Genomic DNA, 21344 nt, shown 5'->3' with positions numbered 1-21344 from the left:
TGATGTCACCTTTTCCGAATTTTTTTTTTTTTTAAATTTTTTTTAACCAATCAGATTTACTTAAAGAAACACAACAAGAACAAACAAACATTTTTAAAAAGAGGCACATACAGTATTTGTGACCCACTAAAAATGGCTTCACTTTTGCGTCCCGACCCCCCAGTTGAGAACCACCGTCCTAAACAAATCAACAACATTAGACACAATTTAAGCATCCAGACTTTATGCTCCAACTTAAATAATAAACTATATGCCTTTCCTTTGGATTGAATCATTATTCTCCTCTTCTCACCTCCTCCACAGCTTGGAGCAGCGTAACCTGGACCTGGAGACTGAAATGGTGAACCTCCATGAAGAGCTGGACCAGGAGAGGAAGAAATACACGATGGCCGAGATCAAGCTGCGGAACGCCGAGCGCGCCAAAGACGACGCCGAGAAGAGAAATCAAATGCTGCAGAAAGAGATGGAACAGTTTTTCTCCACGTTTAGTGACCTCACCGCAACTGGCAACACCACTGTAACCGACCCCCGCCGACCAGATCGGAACAACCCCATCTGGATACAGTGAGGGAACGGCAAGGAACGTGGCCTGAAGACTGTTTAATTAAATGATGTGAAGATTATGAGGGCTCCAAACAGGATTTGGCTGCTGGTTGTGGAGGGAGAAGTACAGAAGGAAGAAGGGAAGGTTAAAGGCATGTTTTAATTTAAGAATAGGAGATGTAAGGGGGCTAATGTGAGCCACCTGTATAAATGTAGACATCACCTGGAGTGATGCCACGCGGACATTCTCTGTAAATACGGCATTATTTAAACAAAAAGAAACTTTGTTAATCACTCCTCTGACTGGGATATAGTACACCAATGTTGTACTGTGACTGCTGGAGCTAAAAAAAAAGGGGGGGGGGGGGGGTTAAAGGATGTGATTAGTTAATAAAAAGACATTATGGAAAAAGACTAAAAGAACAAAAGTTGGAAAAACTCTATCTTAATGTCCTTTTAAAATCAAACCAAAATCATTATGTTGTTCGGTGTTGTTCGATGTGTGCTCTTGTACATAGAGGGGAAAACAATGCAGTGTTTGTAAAAAGGAATGAAAATAATACTTCTGTGTGTATCTGATATTTAAGCGGACGTATCAAAGTGTTATGTTTTATATTACGACTTTTCCTTGCACTTACATGTTCATCGAGTCTCAGCAAGGTGGTACTGTTGAAATGTCCTGTGGCTCAGTGTGTGTGCACCGTTTCATGTGGACAATATGTTGTATATGTGCCTGTGCTTCTGTGCTGTTTGTTTTCCCCACCATGACCAAAAGAGGAAAAAAAAAGAGCCTGTACTGTAAATATTTTATAGTCGTAGTTCGTTTGACACATAATCAGATGGATGTGACTCAAGTTAGGTTGAGACTGATTGAGGAATGTTTCTGCTCGTAAACATTCATCTAAAGACTTGCACAATGTCGTCCGCGGTTTGAATCCCAGAAAAAAAAAAAGTCATAAATGAACAAGTTCAGGTAACTAACATGACTCTCCCTTTTAAGGAATGTGTGGCTGCTGTCACTATGCGAATGCTCGTCAAATGTTAACCAAAAACCCAGACGGAAGTATGAGCTGATACCGAGGACTTCGGGATTTAAGTTAGAAGACACTGAACCACACTGACACCAGTTGACTTTGGGGGTTAATAAGGAATGGTATTGTGTTCACCAAGACTGATATTTGCATTTAAGACAATATTGGAGGCCCACAAAGTTGCTGGTGTCAGTGTTTTAATCAATCAATTCATCTTTATTTGTATCGCGTCATACCAAGTGTTATCTCAAGACGCTTTCCAAAAAGCAAAGACCTGACTTTGTTATTTAATAATACAAAAGAGCAGGTAAAAGACCTGACTCAGTGTGTTATTGTTAAGGTTCTGGTTCTGATAGCAATACTGACATCACTATCAGTTACTTTCTGATACTTACAAATATCAGAATCTACATTATTATTGTTCTCATGCAGATGCTAATACTGGTGTCAGTGTTGGTAGTTAGTGTTGGGTGGCGGGAGGCATCAGTAATGCTGATGCTGGTTGTGGTACTAGTTTGATACTGATAGCAGTATCGCTATCAGAACAACTCTAATTTTCAACTTCAGTCTTCTATCTTATCTGACAAAACCCGTTTCATTCTTATCCAGCTCAAATTTAGAGTTTTAAAAAGCGAGTTGTGCTTGTGGGTCATACCTGTGAAGTAAAGGGGACGATTGCGCCACGTGTGTCCACATGGACACAGTGTGTGCACATGGAGGGCACAAACAGCCAGGTTGTTGTCTTCAGTAGCAGGTTGCGAGTGCATGATCGAGCATGAGTCTTTGAGGGCCAGTGTACTATCTGTGAATGTCTGTAAAGTGACTGCATATCAATAAAGGGTGTATTTACGTAGCTTCAAACCAAACATCGACGCAATGTGGATTTTGCTGATGGGTACAATACAGGACACACATGCTTGCAGATGTAAACTGGAGTTGAAGTGTGCATAAACTTGCCCCTGGCCAGTCTTCCCCTCTGAACACCAGGTCTCGTTTGAACCTGCTACTGGTCAATGCAGGGCATGAGGAATGTGCACATGGGGGCGGGGGAGTGCCAGAACAAGTGAAAGACGGAGGAGTGTGAGGGGGCTTGCTCTCCTTTTTTTTGCACCCTTCACCGGGAAGTAATAGGCTTAATCCAAGCTGACAGCGGCACCTCGTTCTGTGAATTCCACACAAAAGAGCGGATTATGGACACAGGGCGAGAGGAAGTGGAGGACTGGGGCGAGGGAATATTTTCATGACATGATACTTGATACACTAAAGAACTTTAAAAAAAATTACTTAATATGAATAAAAAGGCATTTTCACGAGTCCTCCTTTGTGATGTTCTTCACTGCAACTTATCTTCAACACATTAGAGATCAAACTTCAGCTAATTTTTATTTCTGATTTCTTTTTAAGGTTAAACATTTTTTTTTGTTTATGTGGTCAAAATGATCATCCAAACGAGCCATTGACCAAAAGGTTTCCTACCTAAAGAAAAAAACAAAGTAGCAAATTCTGTCAAATGAGAAGCCTACATTTTTTTTCAGAAACATGTAACATGATGGATGAGAATCTATCCAATATATCCAACCTAACGTCTCAGTGCTAAGAATGCTTTTGTTTCAGCCCTGTTGAAAGGCGACATGTCCAGGATGCGCCCTTCTTCATGATAAATGTTGGTTATGATTGGCTCAAACCCCCCACAGTGACACGATGGATGAATTTTAATACATCTCCTGAATGTTTTATTGGTAAGGGTCAGTTACTCAAAATAAATTTAAGAAATTGTGTTTATTGCATACTTTACATCGTTTAAAGGAGACTATAATCTATGTCTGTTTACTACTCTAAACCTTTTGAGCTGGGATCTTTGGGTCACCTTACAGTTAGTTTATTTATTGTTGTTTCAATTTAACAGTAGCAGCATTCATGTTGACCTTGCCCTTATAAATAACACTAACTTCATTTCAATCATTTATAAGTTTGTGTTTATTTTGTATATCACATTAAAGCATATTTTAGGCAGTTGTGTGTAGCCTACAGAATAATGAAGTTGTATTCTTAGTTGCACTGATATTATAAATCTTTAAAATGCTGAATTTAATTATTTTATTATATTGTGCCTATCTATTGTAAACTGTGATAAGTTGAAGTAACTTCAAAGTTCTTTAGAGTCGCAGCGACCTCCGACCTCCCTGCCAGCCCTCTATCGTTGATGTGGGAGGCAGGCGGGTTCAGCGGAGGTTGCTCGAAAAAAATCAGAGGGGTATCATCATTATTGCCACTATCATCCCTCGACTGATTGACCTCGATCCAGATCAAGACAAATGCTTGATATATTTGTGGCGTCTCTGCTGCCAGCTCATTACCGTGACATCTACTTAATATTTGTTTAAATTTGTTTTTGTGCTTTATTTGAATCTGCTCAATTAAAACAGGTTATTCTTTAGCGACTGATTTGAGTTATATTAAATCAACTTTTAACAAAGTTAGATTTAATTAATAATAATGTGTGCAATCTGTTGCCTCAATCAGAAACCTGATTAAGAGTCGTGTAGGTGGGACTCAGTGTCACTGTGACGGTTTGGACAGAAGGTTCCAACTGAGAAATGAGACCAGCTGCTGACTGCACATCTCTGCAAGTAAAAACAATTAATACACGTACACCAGAGTCCAAGATCAAAGGTTTTGTTTATTTTCAATCACATACATATACTATTTTTACATACACAGTTCCTTTAAAATGTTGTGTTTACAGTAACAGCTTTCAGTAATTTTTTTTCTTTTGCAATTGTTTTGACTTTATTTGAAACGCTTAAGCCTGAAGCTTTGAGATCAGCGTGAAACAGATACAATTTCTTTTTTTTTGTTTATTATTTAACCTGACAATGTCAAAAAGAATGATTCATTAAAACAGCACAGAGTAAAAGAAAACAAAGAGAGAAGGAATCGTAAAAGAACAACATCACCTGATTCAGATGAGCTTCACAGGGTTTCATCTTAGTAAGTCCACACTGAAACGTTTGAGTATCATCTGACCATTGCAGTAGCTTGCCTCCCTGTCTGAGTGCAATAAAGTGTTTATTGCATTGTTGGATTGTTGTTATTTACAATATGAGACAACAAAAAAAGTGAGGGGGGCGGGACAAGCTGGAGATCACAAGTACTGGGTCCAATGATTTTCTGTTGGCGCAGCTGAGTACCAGTAAGATGTATCCTAACTGACGTGTACTTTAAAATGGCGGGAAAACACATGGCTGACTGACAAGTTGGCCATTTCTGGTTAAACGGCTTTCAAACTGGCTTATCCTGGAATCAAACGAGAACTTTTTAAGTCCTTTCGTAGTGAAAACAAATTAGTTAAAGGATTGGTAGTTGACACATTTCTAGTTCTATGTGACTGAACATGAATACACATGAAATACACCCAAACACGTGACTTTACCAACGCTTCAACAACATTCTTAAAATCAATCCCACATGATTTTATCTAAAACATCATCAACCTTCACAAACCTGTTGCGTTCATTGCTGGTTCATTTGAAATCACACACACACACACACACTGATGACCGAGCACAGCAGCAATGATGTGAGTGAAACAATTCATTTCTACATTCAGTGCGGACAACCCAGCTGTTTATCTGTGTTAGAACCGGATCTGCTTTAGGCGCACCAAATGGGACCATAAGCACCTTGTTGTAACAACAGAATTGTCTCGAGGGACGTCTTATAAAAAAGATCTACAATTCACATTCAGAGAAAAAAAACAAAGGAATATGATTCAGTGGTTGCTCTGTGCGAAAAACATGTAAAAGTCAAAATGAAGTAGTATGCATCGTTAAAAATGCCCTGTAGATTATCAGCAAAAGTACCATGAGTATTTGTGATAAAATCTTCTGTACATCTTCGAAACATAAAAGTCATTTTTCAAAGTTGCACCCTGTTTTTTTTTTTTTTTGTAACGATTGCCCTGGCCAGACCCTGAACAGAAAGCCAAGCTAGCCGTAGCTTATCCTGGAGACACTGCCGTCAGGTACCCCTGTAGCTCGGTGAAGGTACTGTGAGTCTGTGTGTGGTTAACTGTACACAGGCCGCAGGCTAAGTAAGAGTGTTAACAAAGTAGCTATCTGCAGTTCTGTAAGAAAACTTCGGGGAGGGAGTGCGAGACCTTGTATGTACAGTGATGTGGAATATTTAGCCAGTTTAACGGGGGAGCTAAACCAGAGATCACAGAGATATCGTTGAACGATCAAATGGCATGCTAAAAAACAAATATTTGAAATGTGCATTTAAACGGTGCTCTCCAAACATCTCCTCAGTTCATAACTTAACATCTCAACAAGGGGCCATGCAAAGTCCACAAGATGGAGATTCTGTAATATTGATATTCTTCATGGGGTTTTGATGAGCTGAAGACAACCTGGAATGTCCCCACTCGTTCCTTATGGGACAATGTGTCCATCGTCTTTAAAGTTATTTACCTGACTACCAAGTGAAAAACGTTGTAAGACAACTTATCAGATGTAATTAGTTGGTTAGTTGGTTTTTTTCATCAGAAACTATTTCATTTTTTAAGGATGAATTACCCATAAACCAACGGACTCCTATTTCCTGTTTAATAAATAACCAGATCAACAACTCAGGGTGTGGTTGAGGTTTCTCGTTGCAGTTTTATCTTAAGCATGAAAAGAAAAATGTAGCAACACCTTAAACACCACTATGTAACTGTATCTAAATGTAAGAAGTGAAAAATGTTTAAAATTTAAACATGAGACAAAAAAACATCTCTGATTTCTGCCACATAATACATGCAAGAGTCTGAGCGTGGGCTAAGATCCCGGCTAGAGAAAATCTGGCAACTATTAAATGAAGATTACATCTAAGAAATAGTGAAATTAAATTCAACCTAAATATGCAAATGATAGAGAACCTTTCATGTAATGTCATGTTTAACCAGCACAAGCATAAGTAAGTCATTCAATCACTATTCAAAGCTAAAACCCAAAGTTAAAGCACCAACATCAGTCCAAACTGTGTTTCATTACTGTTCAACCAAAAAATGTTGGATTGGGGATTCAGATCATTTTAAGGCAGAAAAAGAAGAAGCAGAGGAAAAAAATATAATTTCTGCACCAACAATGCTTCGTTCCAAAAGGCACTTGCCATTTTCAGTTCCACCTATCAAAATAAATAAGTCAATAAATATCTTCAAGCTAAGAAATAATGTAGTGAGTGTTTCTAGTTCAAGCAGAAAAGGTTGCCTGTTTCTGTTTCTTGTTTTTTGTTGGAACAAAATGTCACATTGCTACGAGGTTAACACTCATCGCCCGCCTGTAAACAACAAACTGTGTGTTTTGATACTCCTTCAATAAGCTGTATATGTTTCAGTCAAATAAATAATAATATTGTCTTCATGGTGAACCCACAGTAAAACAGACAAGCGTCCTGTGCCTACTCGGGGGTTCATGTAACATAGTTCACCACATTTACACAGTGGCCTGATGTCACTCTCAGAGCGGAAGGCTGAAAAGTTGGTAACCCCTTACTACTTTGTTCTAGGTATGTCAGATAGATGCTGGTGGTAACTGTAAAGGAAGTGGATAATTATATGTATATGAGTCATACTGTGTACGTAGAAAGGCATCAACTTCTAACGGTAGATTTCAAAATTGTCCCTGCACATTTCTCCATATTTCAAGCTGAACTAAAACAATACAAAAACTTATTATGTACCCTGCAGCTAATTTGTTATCAGCTAGCTTAACTGTAGGCTAGCTGCTAATCTCTTCATAATGTTAGGCCAACATGATTAAGGCAAAAATGCCTGGCTAAGATTTGCCTAAATTTCATTATTATTTTGAGACAATTGATTTTCACGTTCCATTTAATAATTTATCTTTAGAAAAGAGTTTAGAGAATAATGTGTTAGTTATTTGACTTGCAACCTGGATCACATTGTTAGGCTACATAATTACAGCTTTAAAGCCCCCAGACCATGAGTGTCACATCAGAACAAAATGGCCGCTCTATGAATTTGGTGAATAACATGTAGGGCTGTGGGTCAGCCTGTGTCGTGGAGCAGAAACCAATCAAACACTGCCAGGGGAATAAAAGGGAAATCACTGACAAATCAGACTTTTAAAACTCCTCTTAAGAAGTCTGAGCACAATCAAATAAATCACTCTACTGAGTGTACTGACCCTTTAAGTCCCAAACTCTGCCCTGACATTTACTCATCTCTCGATGGCTTGCCAGTGGTTAACACACACCCAACAACTCACACATTCTATCCTGTGACCAGACCCCCCCCCCCCCCCCCCCCACCCCCCCTTCTGGTGTCTGGATTTGAGTTAGTTCACATCTTATATAAACAAAAGTCTCTACACAGACTCATTTTAGCATACAGTGAGATTAGCATTGATTTAAATCTAATCATGCAGGACTACAGCAATAGGCAGGGGCAACTGAGGTGGAAAGCGGTGATGTGGCAAGGTGTGCTAGTCAGAAAAAAAAACTCCCAGTGTACTGGCCGTCAGTCCCACTCTATGTGCCCATCAGCTGTACAGAATTACATTATTTACAAGTAGTGCAGGCAGCGCCGCTCAGGGTGAGAGCGACTACATATCCCTGCAGAATAACCACATAAAAACACGCAAATCAGGCAACCTTACATGGGGGTTGTGTTGGATGAGGGTGTCTTAGATCAAGCCTTGAGGTTAAAATACAGCAGTGTTGTTACATAAGAAAAGGGAAAGGGGAATGACGTTTTTATTGTAAAGTAGTGATGAGCAAAATGGCCACCTTGCCACGATGATTGAAGCATAAATGCTTTTGTAAGGAATTGAGAGACCAGCAGCCAGCCAATATGCACTTTACAGGAGATGCAAGTCCAAGCATTTGGTCGTTTTTGTTTGGATGCCATATACAAGATATGTGGGGTAATATAAGCAAAGCAACTAGAGGATCATTAACATATATCTCAGCTTATTATCTTCAGTTTAAATGCTGTTTCTGTATGACAATGCACAGGCTTTTAGATTTCACCATTTCAGATTCTCTGTTTCCATAACTCATGTTTTTGTTCTTAATATATAGTAATTTGATCTTTACTCTTTTTTTGCGTGTATATTTTCAGTGGGTCATTTCGTTCGAGTTCTTCACCTTCGGAAGAACATGGGGTTGCGCAGGCAGGCCGCTAGTCACCTGCAACACCCCAGGGGTCCTGCAGAGGTCTCCAGGCTGCTGTCAGTGTCTGAGGCCAGGGTCTGGTCGGTGGACATGGAGGAGATGTCGTTGATGGAGGAGGAGGGAGGGAGGCTCTCGCTGCTGTTCACGGCTGCACCTGTGCTAAGGGAATCAACAGCAGCAGGGGGTTACAACGTAAAAAGAGTCCAGAGGAAAGCAGCAGTATGAATACACAAGCAGAGAAGATATTTTTGAAAGTGCACACCAGGGGTACAGTGAGAGAAATGTTGTAGCTGGATATGTTCTGTGACACTGAGACATCGACAACATCGACAAAAGATGTAAAAGGACAACACAATCACAGTTTGTTTGTAGTGTGGAAGGTGTAAGTAAGCTTTGGATCCGATGGGTGTCACAGGAAAGATTGTCAGAGACTGCAGCTTATCAACACATCCTTATAATTGGCCTAATAATTATGCACATAAATATAAACCCATCAATTATTAGGATTGGATATTTTATGGATTTTATTCAAGGCTGAGCCTTGTGAAAAGCACATTTATCGTCTTTTTTAAAAACACCCTGACTTAGTCCCAAGCAGTGGCGACTGGTCATTTGGGGCAGGTGGGGCACAGCCTCACCTATTAGCGTCAGAAACTGTGCAAACAAATCAAGTTATCATTATTTCTTACATATTATGTCATAAGGTATTAGCTATGATAAGCATGTATGTCATTTGCATCGAGAAGGCGCTCTTCTGTTTTCCGTGTTTGCTATTCGGCGAGGATGGAGATCAAAGATTTGAAACATCTTTCTGAAAGGATCTCAAAACATGAGAGCAGCGGGAGTCAGCTGGACTGTGTGCTGAAACTGGGATTACTTGGAACAGTAAATGTGGCAGCTCAAATTGACAGCGCTGACAGGCGTTACAGGCGATCCATTGAGCAGCATGACGACAGGTGGAGGAGAACAGACATGTGCTCAGTCGGATAATCACATGTATTAAACTTTGTGCATTGCGGGGCCATGACGAGTTTGCGGATAGGCCTTTTCCATTGTATTTTTGAGACCATGAGTGAGGACGATTGGAGGCTTCAGAGGCAGAATGATGCTCAACCCATATTCAAAGGGACATCCAGCACCATTCAAAACAAACTGTTACACTGCATGTATTAAGTGTGCAGGGAGGAGATAGTCAAACAAATGGGCGAGACATCCTTTGTGCTGTACAGACTGACGAGACAACTGATGAGATGTCAGAGAGAGAGAGAGTGTGTATATGAGGGTGTATGTGTGTGTGTGTGTGTGTGTGAGTGTGTTGTTTGTGTATGTATGTAAGATTTGAAAAGGCACTCTTCTGCATAGTATTTTTTTAAACCATAAATGACCCCTTGACATGTGTAAAATTAAAAAAGGTCCATCAGTCCAGAGAGTAATGTCAATTTCCTTGTTTATCTTATCATAAAGGGGTTGTGCCCCACCAATTTTTCACACACAGAAACGCCACACTGGTCCCAAAGATCTTGTTTGGTAATTTTGTGAATGTTAAACGTCTGTGGGTTTTGACTTTTACCAAATTCTCGGTACTATCGGTAGATTTGTTTCCAGGCATGCCAGTAGTTAATTTATGTCCATAGAGGAGATATACACTATACAGTATACAGTACTGTAACTGTAAATCTGATGGTTGGGTCTGCTCCCTGTTGGAGGTAATTGCTTAATGGAGACTGTCGGGCACTTTGGCTGACCCAAAACAAAACAGAGAACAAAGCAGGATTAATAGCAGAAGGTTTACTTACTATAAACACATCAGAACCAAATGCTAAAAGTCATTGTGTGTGCGTGTGTGTGTGTGTGTGTGTGTGTGTGTGTGTGTGTGTGTGTGTGCAGGAAAAATGTAATGACTTGATGAGAAAAAAATAGCTAAAACGACGACTATAACGGAAGATTAACAATTCTAAGAGGACAAACTTATGATGAAGAATCTTGAAAGGAACTCTGACAGAAGTTGTGATGAATGATTTGTATTCTCTGTCATAATCTAGCAGTCCTAATAAACCTGGGCTGTTAATAGAGGTTTTATGTTAATGTATATATTAAACTGTATTGAAAATCTACAGCGTGTAAACAAACAGCTTCTATAATGCTAAATGCTTAATGAGTAATAATTCTAGGATTAAAGATCCTGCAGGAGCAGAAAAAGAGCTGCAGGGCCAGTCTGGTTTCATGTGTGCTCTCAGCTCGTCTGTTACCGCGCTGCAGTAAAGACTCTGCTGTCTGCAGTGCCTGCAAAGCCCCGAGTCTGCTGCACTCAGCATCAGACAGCCAGCCCATCTGCTTAATTACAAGTGGACGATAAAAAAAGGCAAAGATGGCGGTGAAGCATTTCTGAGAGGCGGAGTGCGTAAAGAAGATGAGAGAAAGAACAGCTGCTGCATTTTGGGATTAATTCATCCTATTAGCTCTTTACTGATGTCAATATTTCAGACACATCTTCCTCATGTTTTTTTTTAAAGTTCAAACTACAATGCACTTCACAATAAACTGTTGAGCGTGTTATTTTCAGCCTGGCTGGGATAAAAGAGATAAACGTTCATTTAGTCTTTTAGAAGTAAAAGGCTTTTCAATTCTAAAATATTGTTATCCTTAGGAGAGTATTTTGAGGGGTAATATTTATACTTAGATGCATTTTGGACACACTAATTTAACTGCATGTTCACATGTGGCAGTCTCTCCAGTTACTCTCTCTGCAGGATTCAACTTCAATTAACTTTGAGGATGAATCAAAACGGTCTTTACTTTTTTTATTTTTATATATATATCTATATATACAAGCGTTAACTGATATTGGAGTCTAGACGATCTAGTCAATGTGCATACATGACTCCATACTGCCTCTCTGTGGCTAAGTATGGGAACGACACCTGATGTGGGTTTTTTTTTTTTTTTTGGTGCAGAGAACAAAACAACATAAAATGTCAGCTGCAGCTGTGGACTGAAATGTCCTGTGACAGACCCCAGAGAAGCCGAAACTTAAATCAGGGACATATTGTACATGACAACACACACTTGTATTTAAACAACAAACTAACATTAAATGCTGATTAATTCTATGCAATAAAAACAATCTTAGCAATTCTTGTCAACAATACCATTTAACAAATATACCAGGCACAAGAGAACAACAATACATGTTCAAAAACAGAGGATGCAAAAGACAGAGACACATGGTCAACAGCACGATGGGTTATTTAATTTACAAGTGACTCCAGTAAGGTTATAGTAAATTCACTTACAGAGCGATTAGGGTTATGCACTGAGAGTACCTGAAGGTGAAGGCTGTCCCTTCACTACGCCATTCTTCGTTCTCTCCTCAAAGTTCATCACCTCTTTGTAGATTAATTCTGCCAAGTAAAAAAGTCAACACATCGGTAAAAATCGTACATTAACCCGATGATTAAATTACAAAAAACATTTATGTAGCAGATCGCGGATTGCAAGGGGCTTACTTTTTTTTAATATATACTTAAACTTCTCAGTCTGTTTTTCAATCTGCAATTTAAATAGTTTCTAATGTTAATATTCCCTCCTCTTGAAGTGTCAGAATCAATGATGAACTTTGACTCTGCTGACATTTTCGTTCATGCCTAACCATAAAAACAAATTGGTTTTGTCATACAGATGACTTATTCTGCCGGAGGAAAAACGTTTTCTTTGAATCAGAAGAAAGGTACACTAGCGTGCATGCTTTAAATTGACTACAGTTACACATGGGTGCATGCCACATGATTGGCTGATGTCTGTAAACAGGGTTGATGATCAGCTAAACCGATGTTAATCCCTCGTATTACATCATACTGTGATTTGAAACTGCTTTGGATCAATTGTGTTGTGTTTAAAGTGCTGTAAAAGACAGGTGAGTGTAAATACTTTCATTAGTGTAAATGAAAACAAAAAATTATCAGTTTACTTCCCTGAAAATAATGACTTAAAGAAGAACAATGATGGCACCTAACTGTTAAAGAACAGTGTTAACATACAAATAGTCATCGATACCTGATACAAAAATAATAACTAAGGGACTTTTAATGTAAGCTAGCCCAAAAAAAGGAAATGCTTAATGTTTGTTTTTGTCTGTTACATGGTTAAAAAAACCCTGTTTACAGCAGACAGCCTGTTTTCTGCCCTTACATACATTACTCAAAAGGTAATCCTCACCTTTCCATTCATCAATGGAGTGTTCTCTTTCATCCAGCTGCTTGTCGTAGATCTGAGGTGGAGGCTAAAGGGGGAGAAGCAAAAACATTTAAGTCAGTCTAAAGCTAAAACAGTCAGAAGTTCAATTTAGGATTTGAGGTTTGAAGAAAACATGACTTCACATCACTGGACATATCGCTGCAAGGTGCTATAAATGATTTACACATCTTACATGTTATTATGCATTGAGATTTGTAGTATGACATGTTGACGAAGAGATTCAAATAGGATGACAAACATTTCCAAACATGAGACACACAGCTAATAGATCAATTCAGTATGAACACAAAGACATGCTAGGCATGTGGATAATGGCGAAAAAACAAGGCTATGACAGAAAACAAACAATGGGGAGTTAGTCATCCTTAATCACATAAAATCATCATTTTTTTAAAAAAAAAGTTTGCAATTTGTTTTGTGAAGCACATGAGAATGAGCATAAAATAACTGACGGACAGAGGTAAGGCTGGCGTTGTTCTCTAGCTGAATTGCAGTTGTCACAAATCTGCTGTCTGTCATTCCGTCAGCCCTTCTCTTAGTGATCCTGCTGCACAATATGACACCATACCTACACAGGACCACCATAAACCTCTCTGAGACCACCATGGTGGGACATTTATCTTTAGCATTCAGCAGCTTCAGCAAGACAGAAGTGAGCAATTCCTTCAAACACAAATCAATTCAATGTATTTTCATCACTTCTCGGCTTCTAAACATCCTAAAAAAAAGCCTCTGTTACCAGCAGCGTCACACTGCAATACAAATAACCCCATCCCAATGCAACATTCAAGTCCAATGTAATATGCAAATTCAATTAAATTATGATTCTTTTTTATCATGCTAAATCATTGACAGTGCTGAACCAAATGTGTCAAAGTGTCTCTAATCTCTTTAGTCCCATTGAATTTGTCATTTTCATTGGATGTAGGGCGGTTGTTATTTACCATGGATATTTGGATGAGATCTCTGGCCTTCATCAGCATGAGATGACATTAGAGAAAGGGAAAACAGCAGAAAATGTGTTGAAAAATGCCATTCACAGCCATGTTATACAATCCACATCAAGTCTAACAACAACAATAACAGCATGAAAACCATCAAAGAGCTACACACCTAAGACAAGTGCACAAGTGTCATGAAATCCTCTGAGAATGGTTAAAACCTACAGTGGGGGTGTGGCGTTTTTTTTTTTTTTTTTTTCATTTACAGAAGCTAATTTAAACTAGCGAAAGATAGCGCTGAAATTGGTCAGCTGGTCATGCATTTATTAGCGTATTGCTGCAAGTAGAAGAAGTGGTAGCTGTGCAAAGTTAATGGAGCTGCAGATGGCTTTTCCCCAATCTCGCTGTCACCTCATACTAATGAGGCACTGATGAAGAAATTAGACTTCACCAAATGGACCAGAAACACCACCACTCTTACATTACGACTCGGAACAATGCACTAAGTCACTCCGTTATCAGCAGCAGCAAGAGTTAATTTTCACTAATCTTCTTCACTCAGATGTAATTTATCAAACCACATGTGAGAGTAAATGAAAATGAGATGTGAACAAAAAAAATTAAACAAAAAAAAAAAAATGTGCTGATGCAGCCATTTTTACTGATATAAAAGAAGCTAGATTAAGAACGGATTTAACGAAAATGAGAGGAGTCATCGACATTGTTATCTTTAGTGATACTAATTAACATTCAAAAACAAGGAAGAAGAGGATTACGCTTGGGACGATAATCAATACAGAGCTCTGCCAGAGGCCTACTCACCGCCTCTACCTCAGCTGGGTCGTACCACACGTTGATGTAGGGGTGCTGTAAGGCCTCGTCCACCGATATCCGTTTAGCCGGGTCGATGATCAGCATCTTAGACAGCAGGTCTCTGGCCTGACTCGCTTTGGGTTTGAAACAGACAGACAAACATCTGGTTGAGATCAAGAGGCATTAAAATGCTTCTCTATGTGTCACTCATGAGCCAGAGGGAACAGAAAAGAAAAACACAATTAGGACAGAGGCAGAATGGATTAAAGAGAATAATGCACAACAGCAGCTTCAAAAACATTTTCAGCAAATAAACAGAAGACTTTCACAAAGGGGGAGATTTGGAAAAAGCTCTAGTTTGTCTTTTTGTTGTTATGAAGTATGTGGTAGGAGGAAAATTAACTGCAGATAATTCTGCAACTCCCTATCAAACATACAGACCTCTCTCTCTCTCTCGCTCTCTCTTTTTTTTTTTTCATCTAATTGAAATTCAAGACTCAGGCTTGTCCCAAATACTGTTTATCTCTGATTCATGCAAAATTTAGATCTTGGTGCTATTTGTAACAGGATGATTTAGTCATCCTGGTCCTAAATAATTTATGAAATCTGTGAAATTACCTGCCCCCCCCCCCCTACCTGTCTAAATAAAGATATCCCTATGTGGAAAACGTGCTGTATTTCAGCATCTCTAACAGGGCTGGACTCTCTTAACCAAGGGCCTGCCTGGACTGATGTGAAATTGAGAACCCATAAAACAACACACCCATACTCTCCTACACACACTGACCCTGATATAAATAGCACTACAGCAGCACAGGACTCAAGAAAGGGAACTGAGAGCAGAGAGAGACAGATGAGCCGCGGCGCACACTCGGCTTTCTGCCTCAGCATCCACACGTCAATAACAAAAGGATGGTAAATCTGAAAAATGACTCCTCTGTCGCTCTCCTTTAACCTTCCTTTACCCTTTATCTGTCTTTTTTTTTTTCACTCTCTCCTATAGTAGGCCTCTTCTCCAACTATTCAAAAGTACCAAAGCCCAAAAGATGTCTCCCTCAGTTCCTGCCTTTTAACGGCACAAAACATTGAAAACAGCAGCACTTCAACCCGCTCTCACTCCCTCCCACTCTCTCTGTAGGTGCGTTTCCTTTAACACCGACACTCCAGCAGGGAGCAGACAGCATACAGCAGTGATTCATGAGACATGTGCCAGGCAGGAGCTTTGATGTAAGGGTGAGGCAACAAGAAAAAAAGCACACTTTCTTATATCTCATTGGAGGGATTTTCCTCTTTTTGTACCTCGAGAATGATAGATTGTGCTTCTCAGTTGGGATAGTAGCAACGCATGATGTCTTTGTTAACGTCCTGTATGTGAACACATTTAATGCACAAAGGCTTGAAGGACACTGTTCAAACAGTTGATTTTAGGGGAACACGTTTGAGTGTAATGTGTGAGCCCTGAAGGCAAACGGAAAGTTGTTTTTTTTTTATAAAAAACTTAAACTTTGAGTCTGCAGACGACCTGGGTGCTGGTTGAGGCTGTTCTTGGTTACAACTAAACAGTAACATTAGTATGCTAATAAGGTCTTCAAGTACATTTTTATTGAGGAAGTCTAACTTGTTTTGAATTAAGCGTTGCACCAAGTCAGTGTGCTCATAGAGCCTGGCTAATATTCAAAACTATGAACACATCAGTCATGAAAATCTCTTGGTTGTAAATGTAATTATGCCCAACATGAGGGACAAGCTATTCAGATACAACTTATGGGGCCTCTGTAAATAAATAAAGATTCCTATGAGTGATGTCATGGTGACGGCTGTGACTGTTTTTTGTGAGATCAGGCAGGACGACGGGAACATGCCACACGGACACAAGTGTGTGTCTTTAAACACAGACGTGATAAGATTTTAAAAGTGCATAAATCAATCAATCAAATGAAAGACACAGGCAACTATACAAGGCAGTCTGTTTAACACAGCTCAAGTGCAGTTCCAGTTCTCACCTTTGAGTTTGTTGTGCTCAGAGTCGGCGGGGAAAAGGCAGTCAGGGAACAGCTTGGGAAAAGTGAGGCCTGCATACTTTGGCCGGTTCTCTACATAGTTCCTCACTGTGGGCTGCAGCTTCTTCATGAAATCCGGCGAAGGTGTTCCCAGCTGCTCGATCACCTTGTTCCACTGGTCGATGTCTGATGTGGGGTGGTCAGGATTAAGGGAAACACATTTGGAAGAGGCTACATCCTGTTTACCTACTAAAGTAGACTCAGGCGTAACTCATACTCATCAAATAGGATTAATGTTGGAAGATATGAGACCAAAGGAAATGAAATCAAAACACAAGTGGATGCTAATGGCACCCAAATAAGCATTACATCAATAATTTGATCCTGCCCATTCATTATGACACAGTTTACTTTTTAAAATTGTATTAAGCTTTTCTTTTTCTTTCATTTTCCTCACAAAATACCTCCAGCTTATGATGTTGTGGGTTTACTGGGAATTAATCGATTACCTGTTCCAATTCACACATTTATTTTATGCCTTGACATCTGTTTTAAAGCTTCTTTTTTTTTTCTTAAGGTTTTGGCTTACCTCTTGCTGATGTTGTCCTATAGCTACATGTGTCAGTGCATGTGACACCTACCCCCTGGCAGCAATTTCAAGAATTAAAAAATAGTGTATAAAAACAATTACCGGTAATCTTGAGGTTCTTTGTTTTGTTTTTGTAGGTCATAAAGAAACACCAGTTTTAATTTTGGACGGTTTCATAACCATCTAAAAACTGCTCATAGTAACTTTAAAATGCATTAAATATCAGCTTCATATTTTCCTTGTAGTGTTGACCCTACTTCATAAAAACAATGTTTCATAAAAGAAAAGAACCACTGAGGATAAAAACAAGTTTTTACTGTGGATGTGTTTGTGTTATATGATTGTGAGGTGTATCAGCCTCTGTTTGCAGACACATATCTCCTCTCTTACCCCTCCACACATTCCCAGTGACCCCCCCCCCCCCCTTCCCTTTTTCTCACACAGGCTGCCAGATGAGGCAGTTGGTTGCCAGAACCACCAGATATCCCCGATACTTCAGCTTACTGGAACGCTTCAGACTTTAACCTCTTTTTTGTCTCCATAGCACATTGGCCATGATCCACCCTGTGCTCTGCAAGGCATTTTTTCATTCAGTAACTTTCTTATCCATGGCTCTATTGGCAAGTTTTGGGATTCACTCAGACAGCTTGAGGTGCTTTTTCCAGTGAGTCAGTGCCAAAATGCATGACACTCCAATGTGTTTGGAGTTATTCATCCCTCTGTAAAGGGCCTCACGCACCTGAAATAAACCTATGTTGTGAAAATGTAGGTTTACATGTGAGGAAGCAGGAGGCAGAAGGATACGGTCAGTCCCAGGGAACAGCACTGTCCCTCTTATCACCTCTCCAAAGATGCAGCCAACTGACCACATGTCCACTGAGGTCACACACAAACACACATTACCAACTCTTATTAAAACACTTCTACCTTCAGTATGAACTGCACATCGGCGTATATTAATGCATTTTCATTTATCACAGTCTTAATGTGTGTTAAAAGCCCATGTCTTTATTCATGAAAATCCTTCTAAATCTTAGTGAATGTTACATTTATTTGGTTGAATTGGAAAACTTTCAACTTAAAAGACTATTTTATCTCTAAATAAATATTTGAACCATTATAGTTTATTTAGCTTTATCTTTTTTTTTTTGCATTTATGTTTACAAGACAGATTGATTGATTTATTTCATTGGAATAGTAACTGATCCCATAATGCAAGTGAGGGCATCAATGTTTACTAAGCCACGCCCACTTTTGGGGGAGGTGATCAAATGGCTGAACTAGATATTGGTTACTCTCGTACCAGGTATTTTGTTGAGTGCTAAATGTTCCTGCAGTGAGTTATCCATACTCAAGCCTAAAAGTATTTATACAGCTTGAGTTCCCTTGCCAGCACATACGACATATGTCTGCAACTGTGCAGCGACCTGTGTCGACAGAACCATCATTTGGCAGAGTCTCGGAAGGTGATAGTCAAGGTCAAAAAGTCTATAAAGTAAATCAAGATTAGCAACAGCAGGGTATCAGCCAAGAGCTGATCTATAAACAGAAGATTAACCAAAGTGTGCATGACTACAGATCATTGATCTACAGTGAGAGAAGATGGAGTGTTAGAGGGTAAGGTAGACACGAGAGCAGAGATAGAAGAAGAGAGAGATATTGCAGAGCTCAATGCAGGGGTTTTCTTGTTCTACAGTGCATTAATCTTTGAGAGGCTGCATGCTCGGGGATGTACAGAGTAATAGCGACAAGCTTCTGCTGACACACAAGTGTTGCTTTTCTCACTGTTTATCTCCACCTAAACGTCTGACAGTAAAAACCTCATTTTAAACAATGACACTGGCTATAGTATGTATAGCTTTCTTATAGTAAAATCCCCTTCAAGGACTGAAATCAACAACATGGACATTATTTTTTTAAAAGCCTGCAGTTTTATTAATGACCAGCAGGGTGGAACTTTACTAGTTGTAAAAACAAGTCCAACTGCAGTTTATGGGGACGCTAACTCTCACTTGATTTATTACCTCAGTTGACTTTATCTGACAATCACTAGATTTAAGTCCACCTCAACACAGCACATTATTCATTAAGTCAATTGTTGACAATTGTAAACAATTTAGCAGTGTGTTGCTTTTGGGCAATGCTTTCTTTAGTGTGACATGATGCGAGCACTGCAACCTCTTAATGTGGATAATATGGTCAACTTCCCTGTTCAAAACTGATCACTTACCATCAATAAACAAAAAAGTAGACCCAACCAAAGTGCAACACATGAGAAGCTCACATACTAGTGAATGGTGTTGCATCTGCATACAGTCTATGATATGATACATCTGCTTCATTGTAGCTGTCTCACTTTGTTTGATGCTTTTGTCAACACCTTCAATGTTTCCTCACACCAGGAAATGCATTCAAGTAATGAGCTATAAACAGATGCTCTAAATAAATTCATTAATCATTCATTATTATTCACTGAATGCTTAATAACTTCGTCTGACTCACATATGTGGGCACCTTGAGGTAGTGAGATGCACTGAACACACGTGAACAAAGTCAGCAGGGGGATCATTTATCAGAAACAGTCAGGAGTCATCTCACAGCCTCCTCACTACAGGAGAACACACTTAAAAAAACCACTGTAAATCAAAACACACTTAGCTATTCTGAAACAAGGATAGAGAGCTTAATCTTGCCAAAACAAGAGACTTTTTTCATGTTACTGCAGGTCTAATTAGAAGTGTTGAAAGATAGGTTGACATGAACATGTGTTTTTATAAATATGTGGACGTGAGTGTGGTTTTAGGTCGCCTTAGTGACAAACAGAGAACATTAAACCAGGCACAGAATCATCTAAAGTAAATTAATTTAAGGTTGTTACGTCAAAAACGTTAAATCCAACTTAGAAGAAAAAAAAGAATGTGTTATATTCTGCATTATAACACAAGACATCTCTACAATATTAAAAAAAATGTCATTACCATCTGATATATTTGCAGTGTGTTTATAAGGATACAGTCTCGGCCAGGGAAGAGGATTTTGTGGCGCACCATTTCTCCCATAATGCACCCGACCGACCATAAATCCACTGCACGCACAGAGGTGACAATAAGACGAAGCAGGAGCAAAAGAAGAGAGAGGAAGGCAAAAAAGGTTAGTGTGTGACACATAGAGCAACATTAGATTAGAAACAAGTTGTTATTCGTTGGAGGGAAATCATTAGCCAGGAGCATGTTACACATAGACTTAAATACGAATGAAAAGCAGGTTTAAACATAAGAGCAGAAAAGCGGAGCCTTCGAGGGACTTTTGTTGTGACAGGAAACTCAAAGCCTCGGCTCCCATCCATGAGAGGAATAGAGCAAGTGAGTCATAATGCTTGCTGGGTTTCAATCACATGTCTGAAGATCTGGGGGCTTTTAATCAGTGAGTCATACATCTAACACTTCAGTTCACTTGAGCTTGTTCGTAACTCCATTTGTTTGTCAGGTGTCACACACAACACACTGAGACTTTTGGCTGGGTTTATTATTAAGCGTAATGCTATCACTTTGTTCTCTTCAAAATTAATGCCTTCAAGAAGATAATTACTTTTTTGGCTACAGCTATACAGTATCTGTCTACTGCAGGTTTTTCTTTGGGGAAGTCACTGTGTCTCAGTGGTTTGACAATACATTTCATAGCTTCAGAGCACATATACATATGGCTGCTATATTTTCATTCACCTGTTGGAACAACTTGTTAACAGCTGTTAAGTTGCATCAAAGTTTTTATTTGACTACAGAGAGAATTTGTCTACTAGGCTGCACTAACTTCTGTTCCCTTTGTTCGCAGTCACCAGAAGGGAACAGCTCAGCGCAGTTTTGGGAACACTGAAAATAGCTCCAAAAAACATATTCAGTGATACTTCATATTAGCTTGTTCTGCTATAGACCTGTGCGCAGGTGTGAGACTAATTGTGGAAATAATTAAGGAAGGCACGTAACACACTGTCTTC

The 21344-nt window shown here is 39.3% G+C and overlaps 2 protein-coding genes across 12 annotated transcripts in view; one reads left to right on the top strand and one right to left on the bottom strand.

The window, feature by feature from the left end:
* The window catches only part of arhgap24 (Rho GTPase activating protein 24), a 65190-nt gene extending 62300 nt beyond the window's left edge, over window positions 1-2890 (top strand). For all 4 annotated transcript variants that reach the window (XM_079364667.1, XM_079364669.1, XM_079364668.1 and 1 more), the window contains one exon: window positions 304-2890. In XM_079364667.1, the coding sequence (XP_079220793.1) occupies window positions 304-568 (265 nt within the window). In that variant the 3' untranslated portion in view covers window positions 569-2890. The remainder of the gene's footprint in view (window positions 1-303) is intronic.
* A 5425-nt stretch (window positions 2891-8315) lies between these two features.
* Window positions 8316-21344, bottom strand: part of mapk10 (mitogen-activated protein kinase 10) — a 32476-nt gene continuing 19447 nt past the window's right edge. For 3 of the 8 annotated variants that reach the window (XM_079364284.1, XM_079364281.1, XM_079364283.1), the window contains exons 8-14: window positions 20364-20435; window positions 16765-16947; window positions 14771-14895; window positions 13952-13978; window positions 12969-13032; window positions 12077-12154; window positions 8316-8907 (exon numbers count right to left, since the gene is read on the bottom strand). In XM_079364284.1, the coding sequence (XP_079220410.1) occupies window positions 8765-8907; window positions 12077-12154; window positions 12969-13032; window positions 13952-13978; window positions 14771-14895; window positions 16765-16947; window positions 20364-20435 (692 nt within the window). In that variant the 3' untranslated portion in view covers window positions 8316-8764. Of the gene's footprint in view, window positions 8913-12046; window positions 12155-12968; window positions 13033-13951; window positions 13979-14770; window positions 14896-16764; window positions 16948-18172; window positions 18227-20328; window positions 20436-21344 lie in introns of those variants that run through there. The other 5 variants (XM_079364285.1, XM_079364286.1, XM_079364287.1 and 2 more) reach the window with 5 other exon arrangements.

Source organism: Symphodus melops (genome assembly GCF_947650265.1).
Source record: "Symphodus melops genome assembly, chromosome: 16".
Taxonomy (NCBI): Eukaryota; Metazoa; Chordata; class Actinopteri; order Labriformes; family Labridae; genus Symphodus; species Symphodus melops.
This window is presented reverse-complemented; position numbering and strand designations above follow the sequence as displayed.